Source organism: Clavelina lepadiformis, chromosome 4 (genome assembly GCF_947623445.1).
Source record: "Clavelina lepadiformis chromosome 4, kaClaLepa1.1, whole genome shotgun sequence".
In the NCBI taxonomy this organism is placed as follows: Eukaryota; Metazoa; Chordata; class Ascidiacea; order Aplousobranchia; family Clavelinidae; genus Clavelina; species Clavelina lepadiformis.
Window position 1 is genome coordinate 9,012,497 of NC_135243.1, and position 19,748 is coordinate 9,032,244.

The 19,748-nt window shown below is 35.0% G+C and overlaps 2 protein-coding genes and 1 pseudogene across 2 annotated transcripts; 1 reads left to right on the forward strand and 2 right to left on the reverse strand.

Moving 5' to 3' along the window:
• Nucleotides 1-2,118: 2,118 nt before the first annotated feature.
• LOC143451522 (uncharacterized) lies at nt 2,119-6,585 on the reverse strand. Its single transcript, XM_076952142.1, has 8 exons — nt 6,079-6,585; nt 5,777-5,923; nt 4,696-5,078; nt 4,477-4,576; nt 4,255-4,408; nt 3,507-3,638; nt 2,755-2,869; nt 2,119-2,561 (listed from the first exon to the last, which is right to left on the reverse strand). The coding sequence occupies exons 1-8, from the start codon at nt 6,167-6,169 to the stop codon at nt 2,415-2,417; spliced, it is 1,269 nt and encodes a 422-aa protein (XP_076808257.1). The 5' UTR covers nt 6,170-6,585; the 3' UTR covers nt 2,119-2,414.
• Nucleotides 6,586-9,328: 2,743 nt separating this feature from the next.
• On the forward strand, nt 9,329-11,853 carry LOC143453191 (uncharacterized). Its single transcript, XM_076954377.1, has 7 exons — nt 9,329-9,952; nt 10,038-10,165; nt 10,337-10,437; nt 10,748-11,203; nt 11,314-11,413; nt 11,506-11,640; nt 11,714-11,853. Exons 2-6 carry the CDS (start codon nt 10,104-10,106, stop codon nt 11,549-11,551), a joined length of 765 nt encoding a protein of 254 aa, XP_076810492.1. The 5' UTR covers nt 9,329-9,952; nt 10,038-10,103; the 3' UTR covers nt 11,552-11,640; nt 11,714-11,853.
• A 2,211-nt stretch (nt 11,854-14,064) lies between these two features.
• On the reverse strand, nt 14,065-14,776 carry LOC143452987 (V-type proton ATPase subunit C 2 pseudogene; annotated as a pseudogene).
• Nucleotides 14,777-19,748: the final 4,972 nt, after the last annotated feature.

Here is a 19,748-nt window from a genome sequence, read left to right on the forward strand (position 1 = left end):
CAACTTAGTCACATGAAAATAAATAGAAATCTGACAAGTTTTGGTAAAAAAGAGAATATTTTAAGATATCTATTTATGTTTCAAATTGACAATCAGTTTCTAAGCTGGTTTCTGTTCAGTTTATCATAGATCCGTTTTTATTGCATGCCAGAATTGTATTGAAATCTTTCTTCTTGGATTGAAGAAAGTCTTTACACTATTTGATTCTATCGGGATTGAGTTAACTAGCTTGTTCGTGGTAACTTGATAAGGTTGGAGCGATAACGTCTACAAAGTGATTGAATAAGTAATCCAGTAAACGTTAATTTCAATAATTTTATTCGATTTTCAATCAGCTTTTTTAGGTTATTGTGACGAATAAGATGAATAATTACGTCAAAACCCGGGATTATTCGATAAAATTAATCAATTTTTCTAAGATTTTGGTGTGTTTTGATGAATAAATCGATTAATTTTCATTCACCTTCTAGAGCAGCGGTTCCCAAACTGGATTCCGCGGATCAATTGGGGTCCGTAAAGAAGTTTCAGAGGGTCCGCAATGAGAATTAGTCTTTAAAGCTTTAAAGCAGTTTCAGAGGGAGGATATAGTACACGACAGAAAACCAAACCAAACATTGATGAGTTAATTGCAGCAAAACAAGTGCACCCATCCCATTAAACGCTTATCGTATTTGATAGTTTTTGCTTTTTCTTTCATTTGTGTGGTTTTTACAATTTTCCTATACCATTCTTTGATTTTTATATAGGGCCACGAAATATCAAAATAATTTCAAAGTAGGCCTATCCATTCTGTGATTTTTATAGGGCCACGAAATATCAAAATAATTGCAAATGGTTCATTCTTTGATTTTTACAGGGCCACGAAATATCAAAATAATTGCAAAGGGTTCGCCAGGCAAAATTTTTAGAAAAGTTTAGGAACCGCTATTCTAAAGCTTAGGTGATTACTTCTAGGACGTCAAAATCCAATAACTAATCGGACAAGTGGTATATTTAACTCCAAAACAACACCTAAAATTGCTACATTATCTTCGTAATAAAATGAAATGTATTAACTGTACTTTAACTACGACAGGTTATACATATATCACGCCTAGAGAACTCTGTGTAGCAATTTAAAATTATTGTAGAATGTAGGTAAAGATCTGTCAACCGAAACCTGCCTAATAGTTTTGCAATTACAATTCATATTTTTGCCGTGCACGTTGTTTTACATTTACATTATTATGAAGCGTCAATGACATTGTTTGCTACAATATATGATGCTTGATTGACAGTGCAGTCTGTTGGAATGTTGGAAAGCAAATATTTATTGTTGGCCATATAGTTACGATTAAATTCAAATCTACCTGGGATAAAAGTTAATCGTTACATATGGCTGGGAAATGGATTACAAATTGATTTAACAGCAAACTTATTACAAATAAATCGATTATTTTTCGCTTCGGTACCCTGCAAAACAAATATACAATCGTTTACCATGCCTTTGATGCCAAAACAACCAAATAATCAACCGAGTATTAAATTCGTATTCTAAATTTATTCGAATCAAATTCAGTTAGCAATAAAACGCTTACGATTGACAATTGCAATCTATTACGAATAAGGATTACGATTACGCATACATTTTTATTACCCGGTTTGAATTATTCTTGCGCTGGAATAAGGAAAAACCCCTCCCCGAATAAATGTGTTCCATGGTATCGATGTTTTGTTTGAATTGTCAAAAAATTAACTTTTTTGCTTATACTGACTGTCGGAAAACGTATAGGCTATTACCTACAAATGATATCTGATCTCAACTAAATTTTGACGTTTGCAAACTAACAGTTAACTCGGTAGTTTGATATTATGACAAACTGTTTCAAATCATACAACAACTACGTCAAAGGTACATACAAGAAAAGTCACCAGCTATGTGCTACATATCATTGTATTTATCAAGCTGTAATAAACATTTTATTTGAAAGAGCTTAAAGTAAAAGTAAAGAATTAAAAGCAATTTTGTGATATTGTGAAATGCAGATAATTGGTTACATCCACATAGAAAGACGCATTTTCTGAGTGTAATGTATCTCAAAAATAGTTCAAAATCAAAACAATATCACTTGTAAGTTCTAAACCGTTTAGCAAACTCCGAAAAAAAAATATTTTTATGATTGCAGTGTTGAAACATCATAAACGATATCACAGAATTGTTGTAAATGTAAGCATACTGAAAAAACACAACCATAGGACACCGCATCAGAATAACAGCAAGTTTTAGACGCATTTGGTGAAGGTTAAAAACTGTGTCTGGTGTGCTGTCGATAAACATATTGAGCCCAAGTGGTGTGTAAAAGTGGCCTAAAACATAGCAATAACTCAATACAAATTTGCACCGGTTCATGGTTTAATAGTTTGATAATTATGATTTAACACGAGTTCAAGAGTTCGCCCCACGTAGGAATTGGACAAGATTCATCACGAACATGGTTATAAAGGTCTCTAACAAACTCTTCTCCTTCTTGCCAAGAATTAAGAAAAAACTGCTCAAAACAGCGGTGTCCCGTATCCAAGTCCTACAATCACCACACATAAAGCGGTTTAAATTAACAACAAGAAAGTGAACAAACAGAAAATAATTTAACGTTAAAATTAAACAAAATTGCAATAAAAAAATTTTAATTAAGTTTTATTATAAAATCTACAAATAAAACCTATGCCCACATCAGATTAAGTTTATAGAAATAACTTATTTCAAACATCCCACACCTTGATTTTGCTTTTGCAACCTTGATAATTATCCAGGAATATAACCATAATTTCAATGTCTTCACTCACGTACTTATCTCGTACTCTTTTCAAATCACCAGGGCCATTTGCACACCTTGCAGTTAAATGTAGTTATGTTATGGCCAAATTTAAACTTGAAAAATGCGTTTTGAGATGATATTACTAAACGTTCCTTGGTACATTAAGGCTCTTTGTACGGCCTTACGCTTACCGCTAATTTATTAACTATAGTTAATATAATATATAATGTATACTTATTCGACAATGAAATCCGCAAGTTTCTCGAGAAAAGCTTTAAAAAATTTAAACTTTTCCATAACTTGCTTCACGAATTAATGCCATATTTTAGAAGTGTGTTAGTGTGTAAACCACAGATATCATAACACTATTATACCAATTTGTTACCTAACTTACTTCTCATAAATTCAAGGCTTACAAGTTTTCTAACGGTGTGTTAAACTTTATTGAAGCTGTTAGTCATGTAATAGTTATAGTTAACCAGCAGGTTACAAAATGTTCAATATAAAACCTCTGAGCGTTTTGTTGGTATCTCATGGCCAGATTTAGTAATTAAAATAGGATCGCTATTCAAAAAATTAAAACCAATAAACCACATTGTACAGTAATTTCATCACAAAATAGAACTTGTTATTGATGTAATGATTTGCAACCATCAAGCTCATACTTGAAGCTGTTATAAAAACTAAAGTATTAATTGTATTTATTCTTACCCGTCAGTGATTAACATCAGCAGCTTTTTTACGTCTGAACTTCCATGTCGGGCTCCACGACTTGTGTCTTTAAACGTCAACAAGGCTTTGTTCATTGCATCAACCATGTTAGTTCCTCCGGAAGCTCGGATCCTATTTTGACAATGCTTTGAGTGGAATATTTTTGTTTTACGTTCATAAGCTTATACATTATTTTTAAGCCAGTACTCCTCTCTCTTAAGGATACGTGGTTACAGGTCTATTATGAAAAAAGTTCAATCATGTTTTGACTTGCAAATTTTCATGGTGTTGATTTAACAAAGATAAAGGTTATTTTCTTCTTATCCGGATTAAAACCTGCTTATTGAAGATTTATTTCAAGTGGGTGAGAAGCGAAGTGAGGCCATTTTTCATGCCCGTCTTTAGGTATGCTTTGCAAAGATCTGTATCTGTATATCTGTATCTTTGCAAAGCATACCTAAAGACGGGCATGAAAAATGGCCTCACTTCGCTTCTCACCCACTTGAATGTGATTTCAGTGAACATCGAACAGACAGCTTATAGGACATCGACCCGCCACTCTACTGCTCCGTGAGGTGCGGGTACATAGCCGACAAAAGGTTACAACAACGTCAAATATTCTTTATGACTTTGTCATAAATGCGTTCAACTGTTATATTCACTTGATATGTTTGGTTTTCAGCTTCTACTAAATTTAAACTGGTATATCGGCTTTCTTACGTATATTGATGAAGGCCTATGTACTTACCGTAGATTTTGAATTTCGCTTTCAAGATTTATTTGCCCTCTTCCCGGGCTGCCATCGAATTGGTTGAAATTGAAATGGACTTGGTAAGTGTTTTCAAACGTCGCGACAGCAATTCTTGTTCGATCCAAATGTACTCCAATGCCATTGCAAATAGCTAAAATTAATTGAATTGAATCAACGATTGACGCACAGTGTATATGTATAATTAATTTCGATACAAACCTCGCACAACCGCAGCTGCAATATCCTTAACGGTTTCCATGTGACTGCCAATGCTACCACTTTTGTCCATCAATATTATCATATCTCTTCTCAGTTCTAACTGAAATGATATGCTTGAATGAGAAACTTTTTGTTATAATGACATTATAATTGGCAAAAGTTCCGGTAAAATAAACCGCACCTATTAATTTTGATTTGCAAATCAACGAGATAACTCACTGTTTGACGTCGCAAACGTTGCAAAGTGTCTTCCAAAACCACGGATCTTTTCTTTCTCCCAAAACCACCGCAGCCTCCGAACGCTACCAGTTTCCAATCTTCATCAGTGGCCTCTTGTAGTGGTAGAGAACTAGTCTCCAATGATCTTGAAAAACTTGTATCCACTGGTCGTAATGTACGTTTGGATCGCTGGTGATTAGGTGACTTGACACGTATGGCCAAACATTGTTGTCCAGAGGCAGATATGTCAACATCAACCCTAGTTCCAGGTGGTAATTGTCTATTTTTTCCGGGCGAGACAGATGCGCTGGATGGCGCAGAAAACACCCCGGAAAATGACTCATAAAACAAATCAGCTGTAGTGGGAACAGGAGGTGAGCAGCCTGCGACAAGATGTATCTTTAGTATCTATATATAAATGTATCATTTTTTTACACAAAAGCACATGCGCAAAGGGGGTCAAAACCTTCCACAGAGAGTAAAGCAAAATGTACAAAAGAACGGCAGTCAAAGTATGACATCAAAACATGACTTTTTCCCCGTGTCCTTGTCCAAGAAGAGGCGTAGCCAACGCACGGCAGGCCTAGCTTGTATTTCGAGGCCTAAAGCTTGAGTTTTTATTTCGAGTTTTGGTTCAGTCAAGCATGAAAAAGTTGAAAAAAATTTTTTCACCAACTGTATTGCGGTACGCCACAAAGCAACTGATAGATCATAGTTAGGTTCACTATGCAGCAATTATCAATGCATTAAAAAGTTGAAATCTTGTGATTCATTATTTTATTTCATTAGGTAGATTACACTGTTATTGTAACCAAATTATTAAGAAACCACTTTGCTAGTGCAGCTAATACTCCAAAGCTTGTGGCATGTGCCTTCATTTACTTGGTAAACTAAGCGGAGAGATGCCCCCAGGTAATTTAAACACTCCTTCGTGTCACTTTTCATGTTTATTGGGATGATAATATCCATTTGCTGATCTCTTGGTTTTTAGCTAATGCTTACTCCACTTAACAATAGGATTAACCAAAGGATTCCTCCTCGGCTAATACACTGCAGTTTTAAAAATATGTTCAAGCTTTACTTTGTGTTTGGAAAATTTCTGTGTTTTCTGGACACGGTTTTCCGCCATTACGAGGCTGGGTTAGTTGCCTGGTTCTAGTTTGAGAGTAACTCCCTCGTACACTTTTGCACTTCCCCCAGGAACCGAATGGCGTGATCGTGCAGTCTCCTGTTGTACAACGTCAATTTATTAGTATAACTTATAAATGTGCATATTTTACTATATTGTTGTAATTAAAGAAAACATTATGTCTTGATATGCTATAGACATGCACTTGCATGATACGTTATAATTTATAGCCACTTAGAGACTGATATACTTACGTTTTCTGTTCTTTAAGAAAAATCCTTCAGATAAAGCTAAACATGCAACAAGGAATATTTTCAAAAGTGTGAAAAAGATTGTTAGCTTCATTTCTATATATCTTAAAACGTTTACAGTTTTAAAAATACTGAAAATCTATGACAAATTAATAAAAAAACTATATAAAAAGATCAATGTTAAAAGTTTTAGGAAAAAGATTTTTAAGAGACTGTCTTTTTGGTCTCAACATCAGTTTTGCTTTATTACTAAACAGTAAACACTAAATACCGTCGAAACAGTTATACACATTACATACCGAAAAACAAAAAATTACTTGTTTACAATTTACACGGGGACAACTCTGTTTTTGGTAGCGGTTCCCAGAGCCTGCTGAAACAATCTACATTCTACATCAAGACGTGCGTGATACGTGAAATCTTATCTCTTTCAAACAAGGGCTAAACAAACATTTTTTCCGCTATGCTTTTGTGTTTTAGCATTTTAAATCCTAATTTTATTGTAATGTTTTGCTGCTTTTAGTCTTTTGTATTTTGTAAATTACTTGTAGGTTTTATCTGTTGACTGTAAAGCAACTTTGAGAGTATTTTCATCGCTATAAAAATGTTTATTATTATCACTATTATTATGCAACGTTGGTGCTTTTGATTCGGCTTGGCTTCACTAGAAAGGCTATAGAAGACAGTCTTAGGTGCTAACGGCGCAGCTGCAATTATTTATTTATGATTTAACAATTGCAATTTAAAACTCTTTGCAGACGTTACTTATATTAGATTGTAATGGTCGAGATGTCAGGGTTTTATTCGGTGTTTTGGGCTAGTTGTATTCAATTACGAACACTTTATCACATCAAACTGCACTACCTATACAAACTAACAGATATAACACAATATTCATAAAAAGCTCTTTGTTTGTTAACAGAAAATCATTAGAAAACCAAGCAGCAATTTTTAAGTTACAGGGACGCAATTTAAATTTCTTAAAGGTAGTTTGCATACAAATTAAACTACTTTATAGCATAAGTACTGTATAAAAAGAGTGCAAAACCAGAACCTACAGCTCACTCATTACGAAAGACAACTGCATCTAAAACTGCCAATGAAAAGTTTCATGTTTATTTTATATCGCCTCTAAAGTATCACCTGTATAAAACATTGTCTTATTACGAGATGTTAGGGATTATATAACTTTAGCAATGGCGGCCATTAAAGTTTGTAACTGCGAATCACGCTTTGCTTGCTTTTGCTTAAATACAACTTTTTAATGCTTAGGGCATTTCGAAATTGACGTCACTATGGTCAGCCCACCAGTTACGAAAAGTGTTTTTAGCTTTATTGCCCAAATCCATTTTCTTGAAAGTTAATCAGATGCATATAAAACTGCAAGGTTTAGAAAACTTGTATAGCTGTTTTACCTTATTGTAGTTTTTAAGCAAAAGTAAAAACATTTTTTTCACTAAACATGTAAAGGGCATTTCCAGATTTCTTTCTGGACTGAACTTAATTTAAAGCTTGCAATTTTACGACAAACAAAGTTGTCATTAAAATAAACAAGATATACTTCGCTGATGTACTTTTGATTAAGAACGGTTGAGAAAATTCAATTCTTGGTAACATAATGCTCAGTAGCTGATTACCCTAAAGTGCTAAACGTATATCTTGGGCCCGAGGTGTCAGATTGAGTTTACCTTGCGTTGCCGCTCGCGGTGCCACCAAGTTATCACATTCATTGGTCGAGGTTTTCGGTAATTTTTATTACAACCGTCCTTTTTGACCGCAAATGAACTGTTTGTTCGTTGCAGTTTATACTGTATTGTGACATGCGTAGCAGTGCAGTGATTTTTATCGGAATGTACAGGATGTTCACAGAGTTTTCAGACAATCAATATTCATCATTTTTGAAATTGTCTGAAAACTTCATGAACTCCCTGTATGTCAAACAGAGTTCATTTTCAAAACAACAAGTGATCTTTATAGCGTTTTCAATCTACTGCGCGACAATCAGAAGATGTATGAGGCGAATATTCATCCTTGTAAAAATTTGGAAAGATTTGTCCGACGTCAGGGTAATTTTTGGCTTAAAGGTTTGTTTCATAAGCTTGTAAGCAAGTTTTACGCAAGCCATGAAATCTTTAGCAAACGACTAATATATTAGTTCAGAAAACCACTGGATTTCCATTGACCTTTCCATTAACGTTAAAAACGACATAATGAGCCAACGGCTGGTATTTTAAAAGTATAGATAACAAAAAAACAGAAAAATATTTTCATTAAAACTATAATTGACATTTCAAAGGTTTGGTTTCCTGAAATTAGTTTAAAACTTGTGGTTTAGCATTCAGCCATGGAGGAGAAACATGAGTTCGTACAAGAAAGGTAACTAGAAATGTCGGGTTTTCTAAAACAAATCGAGTTGTTTGCGAAAACTAAAGGTAGCTAGAAATGTCGGGTTTTCCAAAACAAATCGAATTGTTTGCGAAAACTAAAGGTAGCTAGAAATGTCGGGTTTTCCAAAACAAATCGGGTTGTTTGCGAAAACTAAAGGCAACCAGAGATGTCGAAATCCTGATAATTTGTGGTGAAAATTAGAAGTTGACCTGTACCAAGGTGAAAAAAATAAAGAAAAACAAAATGTAACAGTAGTTGATATAGAGTAGATAGTGTAATTACGATCCTGAAAAGAAACCTTAATAGCGTAGTATTTGTTGAATATGGTGTTTTGTACGTATAGTTTCAGCACATGATTCTAGATTCTAGAGTCCAGGGGTGTCAAACTCAATCGAACCAGGGGCCAAAACACAAAACTTATTTAATGCCGCGGGCCGTAAGGATAAAACTTGATTGAACGTTTCGTGACACGAGTACATAAATTGGAACAGGCAGCGAAAAAACACAAAATTTTTGATGTTATTGACGATTTTTGATTGGGCTATTTTTGATTATTCTTCTCTTACATCATTATGTTTCATTCATCTCCTTGCAAAATCATTAAAGAATTAACAAACAATAAAGAAAAAGCAGCCCAGATTACAAGCGTTAAAATAAATCGATTTATTCTATCGTATGATGAGGCAACTGCTGTGCTGCTGTATTGTGCGATTTGTTATAATATTGTTTCTTGCTTGAAAAAAGTAAGTTATACTGTACAATGATCTCGCGGGCCGGAAATAGTTCAATGTATAAAATAGCATTGCGGGCCAAGTTTTATTGTAAAGCGGGCCGGGAGTTTGACACGTATATTCTAGAATCTAGAGGGATGAAGCGAAGACAATTAGACTAGTCTTTATGAAGGGAAAGGAGCAATAGCTATTGCCAAAGCGCTTCGAAAGGATTATTATTGCGGTTCAAGTCAGTGCTGAAACACAGCATGAAAAAAGTAATTACTTGCCAATGCCAAACCAGTGCAAAAAGAATAATAACAAGGGATTCCTTTCCATAGCGAAGTGTGCTGATCGCAGCAAATTCAAGTATTAGTAATTTATAGTGAAGTTAGATGACTCTTGTGATACTTTACCTTAGTTGGAATCGTGATAAGATGAATGCTTAGACGATTGTATGTAAAAAAACGTAAAGTATGTATGTAAAGTAAGATTGTAAGATTGTATGTAAGAGAACCTGTATCCAATTATATGCATTGGTTCGTTTGTATATTATTTGTGGAGATATGGTGGTGAGAATAATCAAGAAGCAACGAACTTTTTGTATTCCATTGCGATTAAGTTTCATCGTTTATCGAGATAGTAGTAATTTAAGTTATCTCTTTATTAAATGCAAACGGATCACCTTACCGCGGATTTCCCAGATCTAGAAAGTAGTGGGAGGTTGTTGAGACAAGTTAGAGACCCACCAGGACAACGAAGTCATTACATTCCACCCGGTAGGTTGGAAAATCATGTTTGAGAACCAAGTTCCAGAGAAACGTAGGTTTTGATTACGTCACAATCCTATTTCTGTTACTGCAGGTGATCCAGCACGCGAGACCTATCGCCTTTCAACTTTCAAACTATTACCCCGAGAAGTTCAGGTCGATGTTCGAAAGTTGGCTTCTTCTGGTTTTTATTTCACTGGTTTTAAAGACCAAGTGCTTCAAGTAAGTTCTTGTTCTTTTAAAATAATACTGTAAAAAAATTATTTAACTAGAGACTTGGATACGTAAAATACCGGACTTAATTTCTAATCAAACCAATACGTTAAAACAAGTTGCGTGAATAAATTTACGTTCAAGAACACCATAATAAAATAAATCTCAACTTAATTCCAGTTCCTTAATTCCAGAAGTCGAAGATGACACGAAGTTACTCCGATGGCATAGATCTAATTGTGACATCATCAACGGAACGGATACAAGAAACAAACCAATCGGTTAGTTACGGCGAAGATTTAAATTGTGTTTGTAAGAAAAAAAAGATAAGTATTGAATCAATCTAAAATATATTATCTATAATACCAACAAAACGTAAAGATGGATCGATGCTTAATACGTCTCAAAAGCGTTAATTAACGAACTAATTCTTGATTCATTTTGTAGTATCATTAAGCGCCACGTTAATTTGCCTTACTATAAGTTACTACCGTTTATGCTGTCATAATAGACCGAATTACGTGGGTGATTAGCGATTGCCTGTTCATATGACGTTACATCAACTGCATTGTAAATATTGGTAAATTCTAGATTCCATTATTCGTCAATTCGAGCTTACGCCATCCCATGGCTATCGATACGCGACAAGATCAGCAACACGAACTCCAACATCCGGGAATCCACAGGCTTCAGAAGATCAAAGAAGACCAATCACAGCAGGAAAAGTCATTACAAATGGCATTGGCATCACATCAAATTCACTAAACGCTACGCCGATAACAGTGTTTCAAACAGCTACATTTAGAAATTCTTCGTGCTCCACCCCTCCACCTAGTGTGGTTGCGTCAACCATGGCGAACTCACGTAGAAATCTTGCAGCTAATTTGGGGAACATGAACTTGTTTCCATGTTCGAATCCGGTGAATCCCCACATGAAGAGCGAGAAATCTCATCTTCAAACTTTCCTTGATCACTCATCGTCGTGGCCTGCTCATAGGATTCGCGCAACTCCCAGACAAATTGCAAACGCAGGAATGTATTACTTGGGTTAGTGGATCTGATAAAGTAATGGCTCATATTTTCAAGCTTAGGTCTCATGCATGACACATAAAAAAAATGTGGTAAGTTCTATTATTACAAAGTCAAATATTCTCCAGGTGTAAGAGATCGAGCGAAATGTTGGTATTGCAACGGAGGATTACAAAATTGGGAGAGAGATGACGATCCATGGGAAGAGCACGCCAAGTGGTTTCCAATGTAAGTTAAATTTTGCGTCTCAATGAAAGGATTTCTCAGATTTGGCTTTTTATGATTTCTATGTTTAACAAACTTCTATCTTTTGTCCGCAGGTGCGAGTTCATTCTTCAACAAAAAGGTCCTGATTATGTTCATTGAATCGTTTCTCGATTCCCTAATCTAAGAAGACCGATAATTCGGAATCCAGCAAATCCAATACAACTCAGGAATGTTCAATCAGGACCAATGTAAGCTTCGTGAAGTCATTTTCTTGATTGTAATCTTGGTTTGTTATTTTTTATAATCTATTTACTTATTTAGTTTACATAACGGACATCGAAATAGTGGTCCTGAAATCATCGATCCAGGAGAAGAGGTAAGATCCCTAGAGAGGAAAGTAGATGAGGAGATGTCTTCATCTGAGTTGGTGGAACAAGCAAAATTAATGGGTTTCGATGAGAGAATGATAAAAACTGCTTTCAAAAGGTGAAATTTTGTAACTGTTTTATGTTTTTGTCAAGAAAGTCGTCCTATTTTTTTTTAATTTTTATTACATTAAATTTATTAATTAATTTGAAAACCGATCTTTCTACAGGAAATACGAAGCCACTGGTAATGGATTTTCAAGGCTTGAAATCCTCGTTGAGCCTATTTTTTTGATGGAGGAAGAATCTGCTTCCAATAGATCTGAAGAAGAAGGATCAGCATCAGCAACAAATAAAGCAACTCCTTCAACATCATCCAGCAATCTATCTACAACATCCGGACTTCAAGAGATTCGTCGTTTACAGGAGGAAAGAATGTGTAAAGTTTATGGCAATGTTGTGCGACTGTTGTGCTTATTCCATGCGGACATATTGCTTGTTGTGTTGGTTGCGCTGAAAACGCATCGACTTGTCCCATTTGTCGTTTGCGAATTCGAGAAAAAGTCTGATCTTTTATTGTTTAAAGCAAAGTTTGTGGAATTTAAGTACCACTTTCGTAAGTTATTTTCTTTCTTTTTTAATTACATTTCAATGTGAACGATTTTAGAAGATCTTAATTTTATTTTTAAATTTATTATTATATAAGACTATATGATGAATTTATTAACATACGTTTCGCAATACATTTTCTGTGCTTATTTGAAATTGTGTTTCGCTTTCCTGCTTTTAGGATTATAGTTTACAGTAATTAGCAATAATCTATTAAGGAATCAGATGGATTCTTTTGAAATTTAAGTCAACGCCGCGCGCTGATGATTTTAAGTTAAGTGTGAACCATATTTAGAGCGCCAACTTGCGTTATCCTTACAGTTGATTCAGGTACAAAAATCATCGCTGGCTGGCAGTACGACAACATCCAAAACTTTTCAATTGAAGTCGGAAACACTGAAATTGCCTGAGCTACTGCATGGAATTACCCCGCCCATATCTACCACAAGTTTTTTTTTTTGGTAAATAACAAAATTGTAAGTGGGCTGCTTTTTGCGTTAACAAGACATTGTAGGAATTTCAACATGAAGTTGTTTACATGGTAAATTGTTCAATTCATGAAATGTGGTTATCGGCATAAGAAATTTACAAAAAATTTTCTGTTTTTGGCCTTCATTGTGACCTAGGTCAAGGTTATGGCTTGATAACATTCTGCTGCTGTTGTTTTCGTTGCGCCTTAGCCTACTAAAGTCAAAAGTGTAGATCATAGGAGTTTAGCCTATGTCCAATTAGGCGTCATGGAAAGAAATTAGGAACGTGAAGCTTCGTAACTGAATAAATTAAGATTGTTATAAACATTAAAAATCCGAAAGCCCAATCTCTTGCACCCGTAAAGTTACGGTACATACCACCTATTGGTCATGGCTTCAAACCAAAGTGTTGCTTAGTATTATTTTCTTGCACGCGTGGCACGTGATTTACTCGTACTTCTACTGAAAGAAATGAGTCAACAGTATAATTGGTGACAAGGTATAGCGCAGAAATAATTTCTGTTTTCGAAAGGCCACATTTCCTTCGAAAAAAATTATACAGCAAATAATTTTCGCAAAAAGATCATCACATATTCAAATAAGATATCCACGGTCGTTGATCGATGTGAAAGCGCAGTGCTGAAAAAAGACTTTATTGGCAGTTACCAATGCTACAAATTTCATAAGCTGCCGACTTACGAAAACCTTTTTACCATTCTCTAAGTGATTACAAAAGACAAATTGAATGTTTTTCAGCTTGTTGTGTTTGTCTTTGTAAAACATTGCTTTTAACTCTTTCTGTATTTTTTTGTTGAAACATCATTAATTAGGTACATATCATGACAAGTAAAGATTAAATTTCATTTGATCCAAATCAACCTGATTGTTATTAGTCTGAAATTCCAAATAGAATGTTTGGCGCTGGACGTTTCACGGTTGCCTTGATGAAAAATACCTTTTGTAACATTTCAGCGAAATCTGTTGCAAAAACGTCGACTCGATTCCTAAAATCGTGCGTTGATTATAACAATGTTTCTTGCGCTGAAACCAGGAAAGTAATCCTGTGACAGACATACATGATTAATGTATAATAGGCGACTGGAAAAGTTTGGCATGAATGATCTTTATCAAACTGCTCGTGAAATGTAATAGGCATGGTCAAGCTTTCAAGGAAATCCCTGAAAAACAAACTTATGTCCACGAACCGTCTAATTGCTACATTCAAACGTTAATGATGTAATACGGTTGTCGCAGGTGACGCGCATACAAGTGATTTTCGTATGCAGCAGAATAGCCGCTTGCTTGTTTTTATGTTGTTGTATGACTGTGATTTTGTTCGCAAATCACCATCAACCTGAGTGAGACTTTTGGAAATGATGTCGCATAAGTTGCTAAGAGATTGTTTAACAGGATACTTTGCTAAATTCCACTGGAAATGGTGCAAGTAATTTGTTAGCGTCATATCACCAGCTTTTAACAGAGAAGAAAGCCTATCACGCTGATCTTCAAGTACATCACCCATGTAATTAGCAACTTTCTTGCACACAGTTTCTGCAAATGTATCAATCTTTCCGAGATCGTTTGAAAGTCCAATTAATGAATCCAAAGTTCCGACTTTTAATTCAGGAATATGAAATTTATAATTATGAGAAAGGACATTATTCGCTCCTTGTCCAGACGTTGCCTTGTTTAGTCGATCCCATGCTTGTTGAGCTGTTTTTTCTCCTGGAACACTGATTATCCAGTACTCAGATATACCGTAATGCAAATACTAGTATTTTGCTTAACCTAAATATTGAATTTTTAAACCCATAGGCTATATTAATCACTAACAATTTGTCTACTAGAAACAGCGATATTATGAATGTAACTTTAGAAGGGCTAAGCTGCATTTTACATTCCAAGTGGTTGCAGTAAGCGCCATTAACGCAAACTGACATGCTTTGAACTTATATTTAGATTATTTAGAAGAAAGATTTAGGTTTAGTTTACCTTATGATGTAACAACATATAAGCTAAGTTAACAAGGAACTTAACACAGAGCAAATAAATAATGTAAAAGCCGAAGTTAGTCTTTCCATAGAAAATTTAGACTAACATAATGGCCTATAAGTTAATAAGAAACGATAATGAGCAACCTCAAAATTACGATCTTTTAACAGCAGCATGCAGTCTAAAGAAAGTGAGAAATATGGAGGATAAAAAGTGGAACGAAATTATTGATGCCATTTATGTGCAGGCCAACTGAACTGAACCATCACAAAAAATCGTGTGTGCACAGAACAGTGGCAAAGTTTTCATCAAACTGTGCAACTAGTGCAAGGAAGCAGCCAGTGTGCTTCGCGGGGTTTGTGGTAGTGCAGGTGCGGCCTTTTATAATGGAAAACCGAGAAAGAAGAAGTGTTTATTAGAGATATCAATCTTCTCCCGGTATGCAATGCCGTTTCGACCAAAAAATCTCAGGTTTGCTCTTGCCATGCTTCCTGCGTCCTCATCCAGTCTGGTCGTTAACCATTACGCCACCGCATTGCGTTTTTCTCACCCAACGCCGGTGAAATAGTCACTTCTAATTACTAATTAGGCTACAGCAAAGCTCGTACCTCGTGCATGATATATGGACTAGGTTTACAAAACGCTAATTTTATCTTTTAATATTCGATAAATTTTAAGAATTTTAACGTTGTATAACGAACTTTTCTTGGTAACGATTCGTTAGTTTCAAGCATAGAATATCACTTTTTGTCAAATTCGTTACAGAAATGAACCAACCCTGCGCCTGCTTGTTCTTTATAGCCGCAGACTTGCTTGTCAATACCAAACAACCGTATGCTATAGATCATACAACTCAAATCAACAAGATCAAATACTAGTAAACTTAGCCCAAGAGAAACAATAGATGTTGAACGCTAAATAATTGAAACTGATTGAGTTTTTCTAAATACTGCAGTATTATTATAGCGTTCGCTATGCTACAGTTAAAACAAATTGAAATATTTTCCATTACATTTTACGTAATTTTTCAATTTAGTGAACTATTTTCATACTGGGTCACTTAGTCACATGAAAATAAATAGAAATCTGACAAGTTTTGGTAAAAAAGAAAATAATTTTAAGATATCTATTTATGTTTCAAATTGACAATCAGTTTCTAAGCTGGTTTCTGTTCAGTTTATCATAGATCCGTTTTTATTGCATGCCAGAATTGTATTGAAATCTTTCTTCTTGGATTGAAGAAAGTCTTTACACTATTTGATTCTGTCGGGATTGAGTTAACTAGCTTGTTCGTGGTAACTTGATAAGGTTGGAGCGATAACGTCTACAAAGTGATTGAATAAGTAATCCAGTAAACGTTAATTTCAATAATTTTATTTTCAATTTATTTTCAATACTGATTTTCAATCAGCTTTTTTAGGTTATTGTGACGAATAAGATGAATAATTACTTCAAAACCCGGGATTATTCAATAAAATTAATAAATTTTTCTAAGATTTTGGTGTGTTTTGATGAATAAATCGATTAATTTTCATACACCTTCTAGAGCAGCGGTTCCCAAACTGGATTCCGCGGATCAATTGGGGTCCGTAAAGAAGTTTCAGAGGGTCCGCAATGAGAATTAGTCTTTAAAGCTTTAAAGCAGTTTCAGAGGGAGGATATAGTACACGACAAAAAACCAAACCAAACATTGATGAGTTAATTGCACCAAAACAAGTGCACCCATCCCATTAACCCTTTGCGGTCCAATTTATTTTTACCGTTTCGGTCAGTCTAGGTCCAATTTTTTTTTATTGCATTTTTGGGTAGTTTTTCATGTGTAGAGTACGGATGTGAAATTTTTTTGGCGAAATTTTTTTTAGTTTTTTTTTTTTTAGCGTTTTTAAAAGTGCTATTTTTCGCAGTTTTTTGCATTTTTTTCAATTTTTTGCATCATGTATTTTCTAGACAAAAGGTATCACATATTTCAAACAGTACTGACGTTTATTGAAACACAAATGCAGTTTGTTTACAAGTAAAATTAACACACTCTTATCACACTGTTGAAATTTTCTGGTGAACTCCTGTATGACGCCTGGACTTTGGTCAGTCTTTGTAGGTGACTTGGGTGTGATATTTTTTGAAGCATTCTCCTGGATGAAGACCAGGTTTTCTTTGGCATGTTTCACAAAAGAATAAGGTGGTTTTCCTTTGTTCTTTGGTGTTGCAAACCATGCAATTCTTTGTGTGACCTCTTGCTCCTTTTTTGATGAAATGTGGTGATTTGTTGAGGCGCTCAGCAGAATCGCTTTCACTTGGCCTTCCTCGTTTCGGTTTCCTGTTGCGGACGTCTCCTATTAGTTGCACAATCACCTTGTTTCTATATTGTAGTTGTCTTGAATCTCTAAGGTGTTGCATCTCCTTGTAAACCAAGAATGAGTTAACCATGCATACTTCAACCAACCAGAAAAATAGCTTTCTCCACCACCGCAGCGTTTTTCGTGTGAAGGAGTATGATGCGCAGTAATGATCAGAACGATCAACTGCGCCCATGTTAGCTGTGTAATCACGGATTACATCAGGTTTCTCTACATCTTCCTGCCTCCCATTTCGCCAACGACTGTGGGGTGCAGTGTCCACATTGTGCCAGGTGCTGAGCATCAGTATCAAGCGTCTATCTTGCCATCCAAGTGTTAGAATATTTTCTGGATGACGGTATGCTTTCAACTGTAAATTTTTCAATCGCAAACGCTTTACTTCAGTGGGTAGTCCAACCCTATTCTTCTGGATAGTTCCAGTAAGGTGGATTTTATTCTGAAGCAGTTCTTTTGCTAGAGTGTAGCTTGTATAAAACCGGTCTGTATATATATGATAACCACTTGCTCTGACTTTTGACAGCAGCTTGCCAACTAAATGCATCACGATCCTCGATGTAAACGGCAGATCTTGACGCGACAAATTTTCTTTAATTCAGGCAAAGTTAAATCTTGCCAACCATACCATACAGAAGTCTTTACAAATCTTTTTTTCTGTAGTCGTATTGTTGCATATGCATTTGTTGCCACCAAAATTTCCATAAATATTTCATCCGACATAAAATTTTGAAAATATTCCAATTCTGTTTCTGGGATCTTTTCCAAGTTTGGTCCCACATCAGTAGCTGTAAATGGGTGATGAGGAAAATCACTGTCATTATCATGCCATACTCTCCATCCATTAGAGTCTACAACATCATTAGAGGTAGATCCATCACTGTCTGAGTGCTCATCAGGATCAGAGCTCCCATCATAACTCATTTCCATATCTGAATCAGAAAAATCACTCTCTTCATCAACCTCCATGTCTGAATTATTTTCATCTTCAGAATCAAGCATTTCAAGTACATCATTAGCACTAAACCTTCTAGCAGCCATTTTACTATAAACAATCCAATACTATTTACTACAACTCTCGTCTGTAAGGTAGTAATAAAATACAATAACAAGCAAAATTCATTATAGCTGAGTGCAAGAAATGCCCTTGCCTAGCCCAGTTTTACTAACTGGTTTCCAGTTCCAAATTCACTTCAACTTAACAAAAGTCAGGGTAAAACCCTAATAAATACCATCTACTGTGTTCCAAAATCGATAATAAATGTTGTAACATTCTTAGAATGTAGGTAGACCCGTAAAAACCGCTGTACACAAAAGTCATCCTAGGGATGTAGGTGGACAGCATTACATAATTTTGTTTATCATCCCAGGGATGTAGGTGGACCGCAAAGGGTTAAACGCTTATCGTATTTGATAGTTTTTGCTTTTTCTTTCATTTGTGTGGTTTTTACAATTTTCCTATACCATTCTTTGATTTTTATATAGGGCCACGAAATATCAAAATAATCTCAAAGGATCCATTCTTTGATTTTTACAGGGCCACGAAATATCAAAATAATTGCAAAGGGTTCGCCAGGCAAAATTTTTAGAAAAGTTTAGGAACCGCTATTCTAAAGCTTAGGTGATTACTTCTAGGACGTCAAAATCCAATAACTAATCGGACAAGTGGTATATTTAACTCCAAAACAACACCTAAAATTGCTACATTATCTTCGAAATAAAATGAAATGTATTAACTGTACTTTAACTACGACAGGTTATACATATATCACACCTAGAGAACTCTGTGTAACAATTTAAAATTATTGTAGAATGTAGGTAAAGATCTATCAACCGAAACCTGCCTAATAGTTTTGCAATTACAATTCATATTTTTGCAGTGCACGTTGTTTTACATTTACATTATTATGAAGCGTCAATGACATTGTTCGCTACAGTATATGATGCTTGATTGACAGTACAGTCTGTCGGAATGTTGGAAAGCAAATATTTATTGTTGGCCATATAGTTACGATTAAATTCAAATCTACCTGGGATAAAAGTTAATCGTTACATATGGCTGGGAAATGGATTACAAATTGATTTAACAGCAAACTTATTACAAATAAATCGATTATTTTTCGCTTCGGTACCCTGCAAACAAATATACAATCGTTTACCATGCCTTTGATGCCAAAACAACCAAATAATCAACCGAGTATTAAATTCGTATTCTAAATTTATTCGAATCAAATTCAGTTACCAATAAAACGCTTACGATTGACAATTGCAATCTATTACGAATAAGGACTACGATTACCCATAGGCTACATTTTTATTACCCGGTTTGAATTATTCTTGCGCTGGAATAAGGAAAAACCCCTCCCCGAATAAATGTGTTCCATGGTATCGATGTTTTGTTTGAATTGTCAAAAAATTAACTTTTTTGCTTATACTGACTGTCGGAAAACGTATAGGCTATTACCTACAAATGATATCTGATCTCAACTAAATTTTGACGTTTGCAAACTAACAGTTAACTCGGTAGTTTGATATTATGACAAACTGTTTCAAATCATACAACAACTAC

What these genes read in the sequence shown, in the direction of transcription:
- LOC143453191 (XM_076954377.1), top strand. Translation starts at nt 10,104, where the DNA reads ATGTTCGAAAGTTGGCTTCTTCTGGTTTTTATTTCACTGGTTTTAAAG. An exon ending in TTAAAGACCAAGTGCTTCAA is followed by an intron (nt 10,166 to 10,336) that starts GTAAGTTCTTGT and finishes ACTTAATTCCAG; the next exon opens with TTCCTTAATTCCAGAAGTCG. An exon ending in CGCAGGAATGTATTACTTGG is followed by an intron (nt 11,204 to 11,313) that starts GTTAGTGGATCT and finishes AATATTCTCCAG; the next exon opens with GTGTAAGAGATCGAGCGAAA.
- LOC143451522 (XM_076952142.1), bottom strand. Translation starts at nt 6,169, where the DNA reads ATGAAGCTAACAATCTTTTTCACACTTTTGAAAATATTCCTTGTTGCA. An exon ending in TTTCTTAAAGAACAGAAAAC is followed by an intron (nt 5,924 to 6,078) that starts GTAAGTATATCA and finishes GTTGTACAACAG; the next exon opens with GAGACTGCACGATCACGCCA. An exon ending in AGCGAAATTCAAAATCTACG is followed by an intron (nt 3,639 to 4,254) that starts GTAAGTACATAG and finishes TTGTCAAAATAG; the next exon opens with GATCCGAGCTTCCGGAGGAA.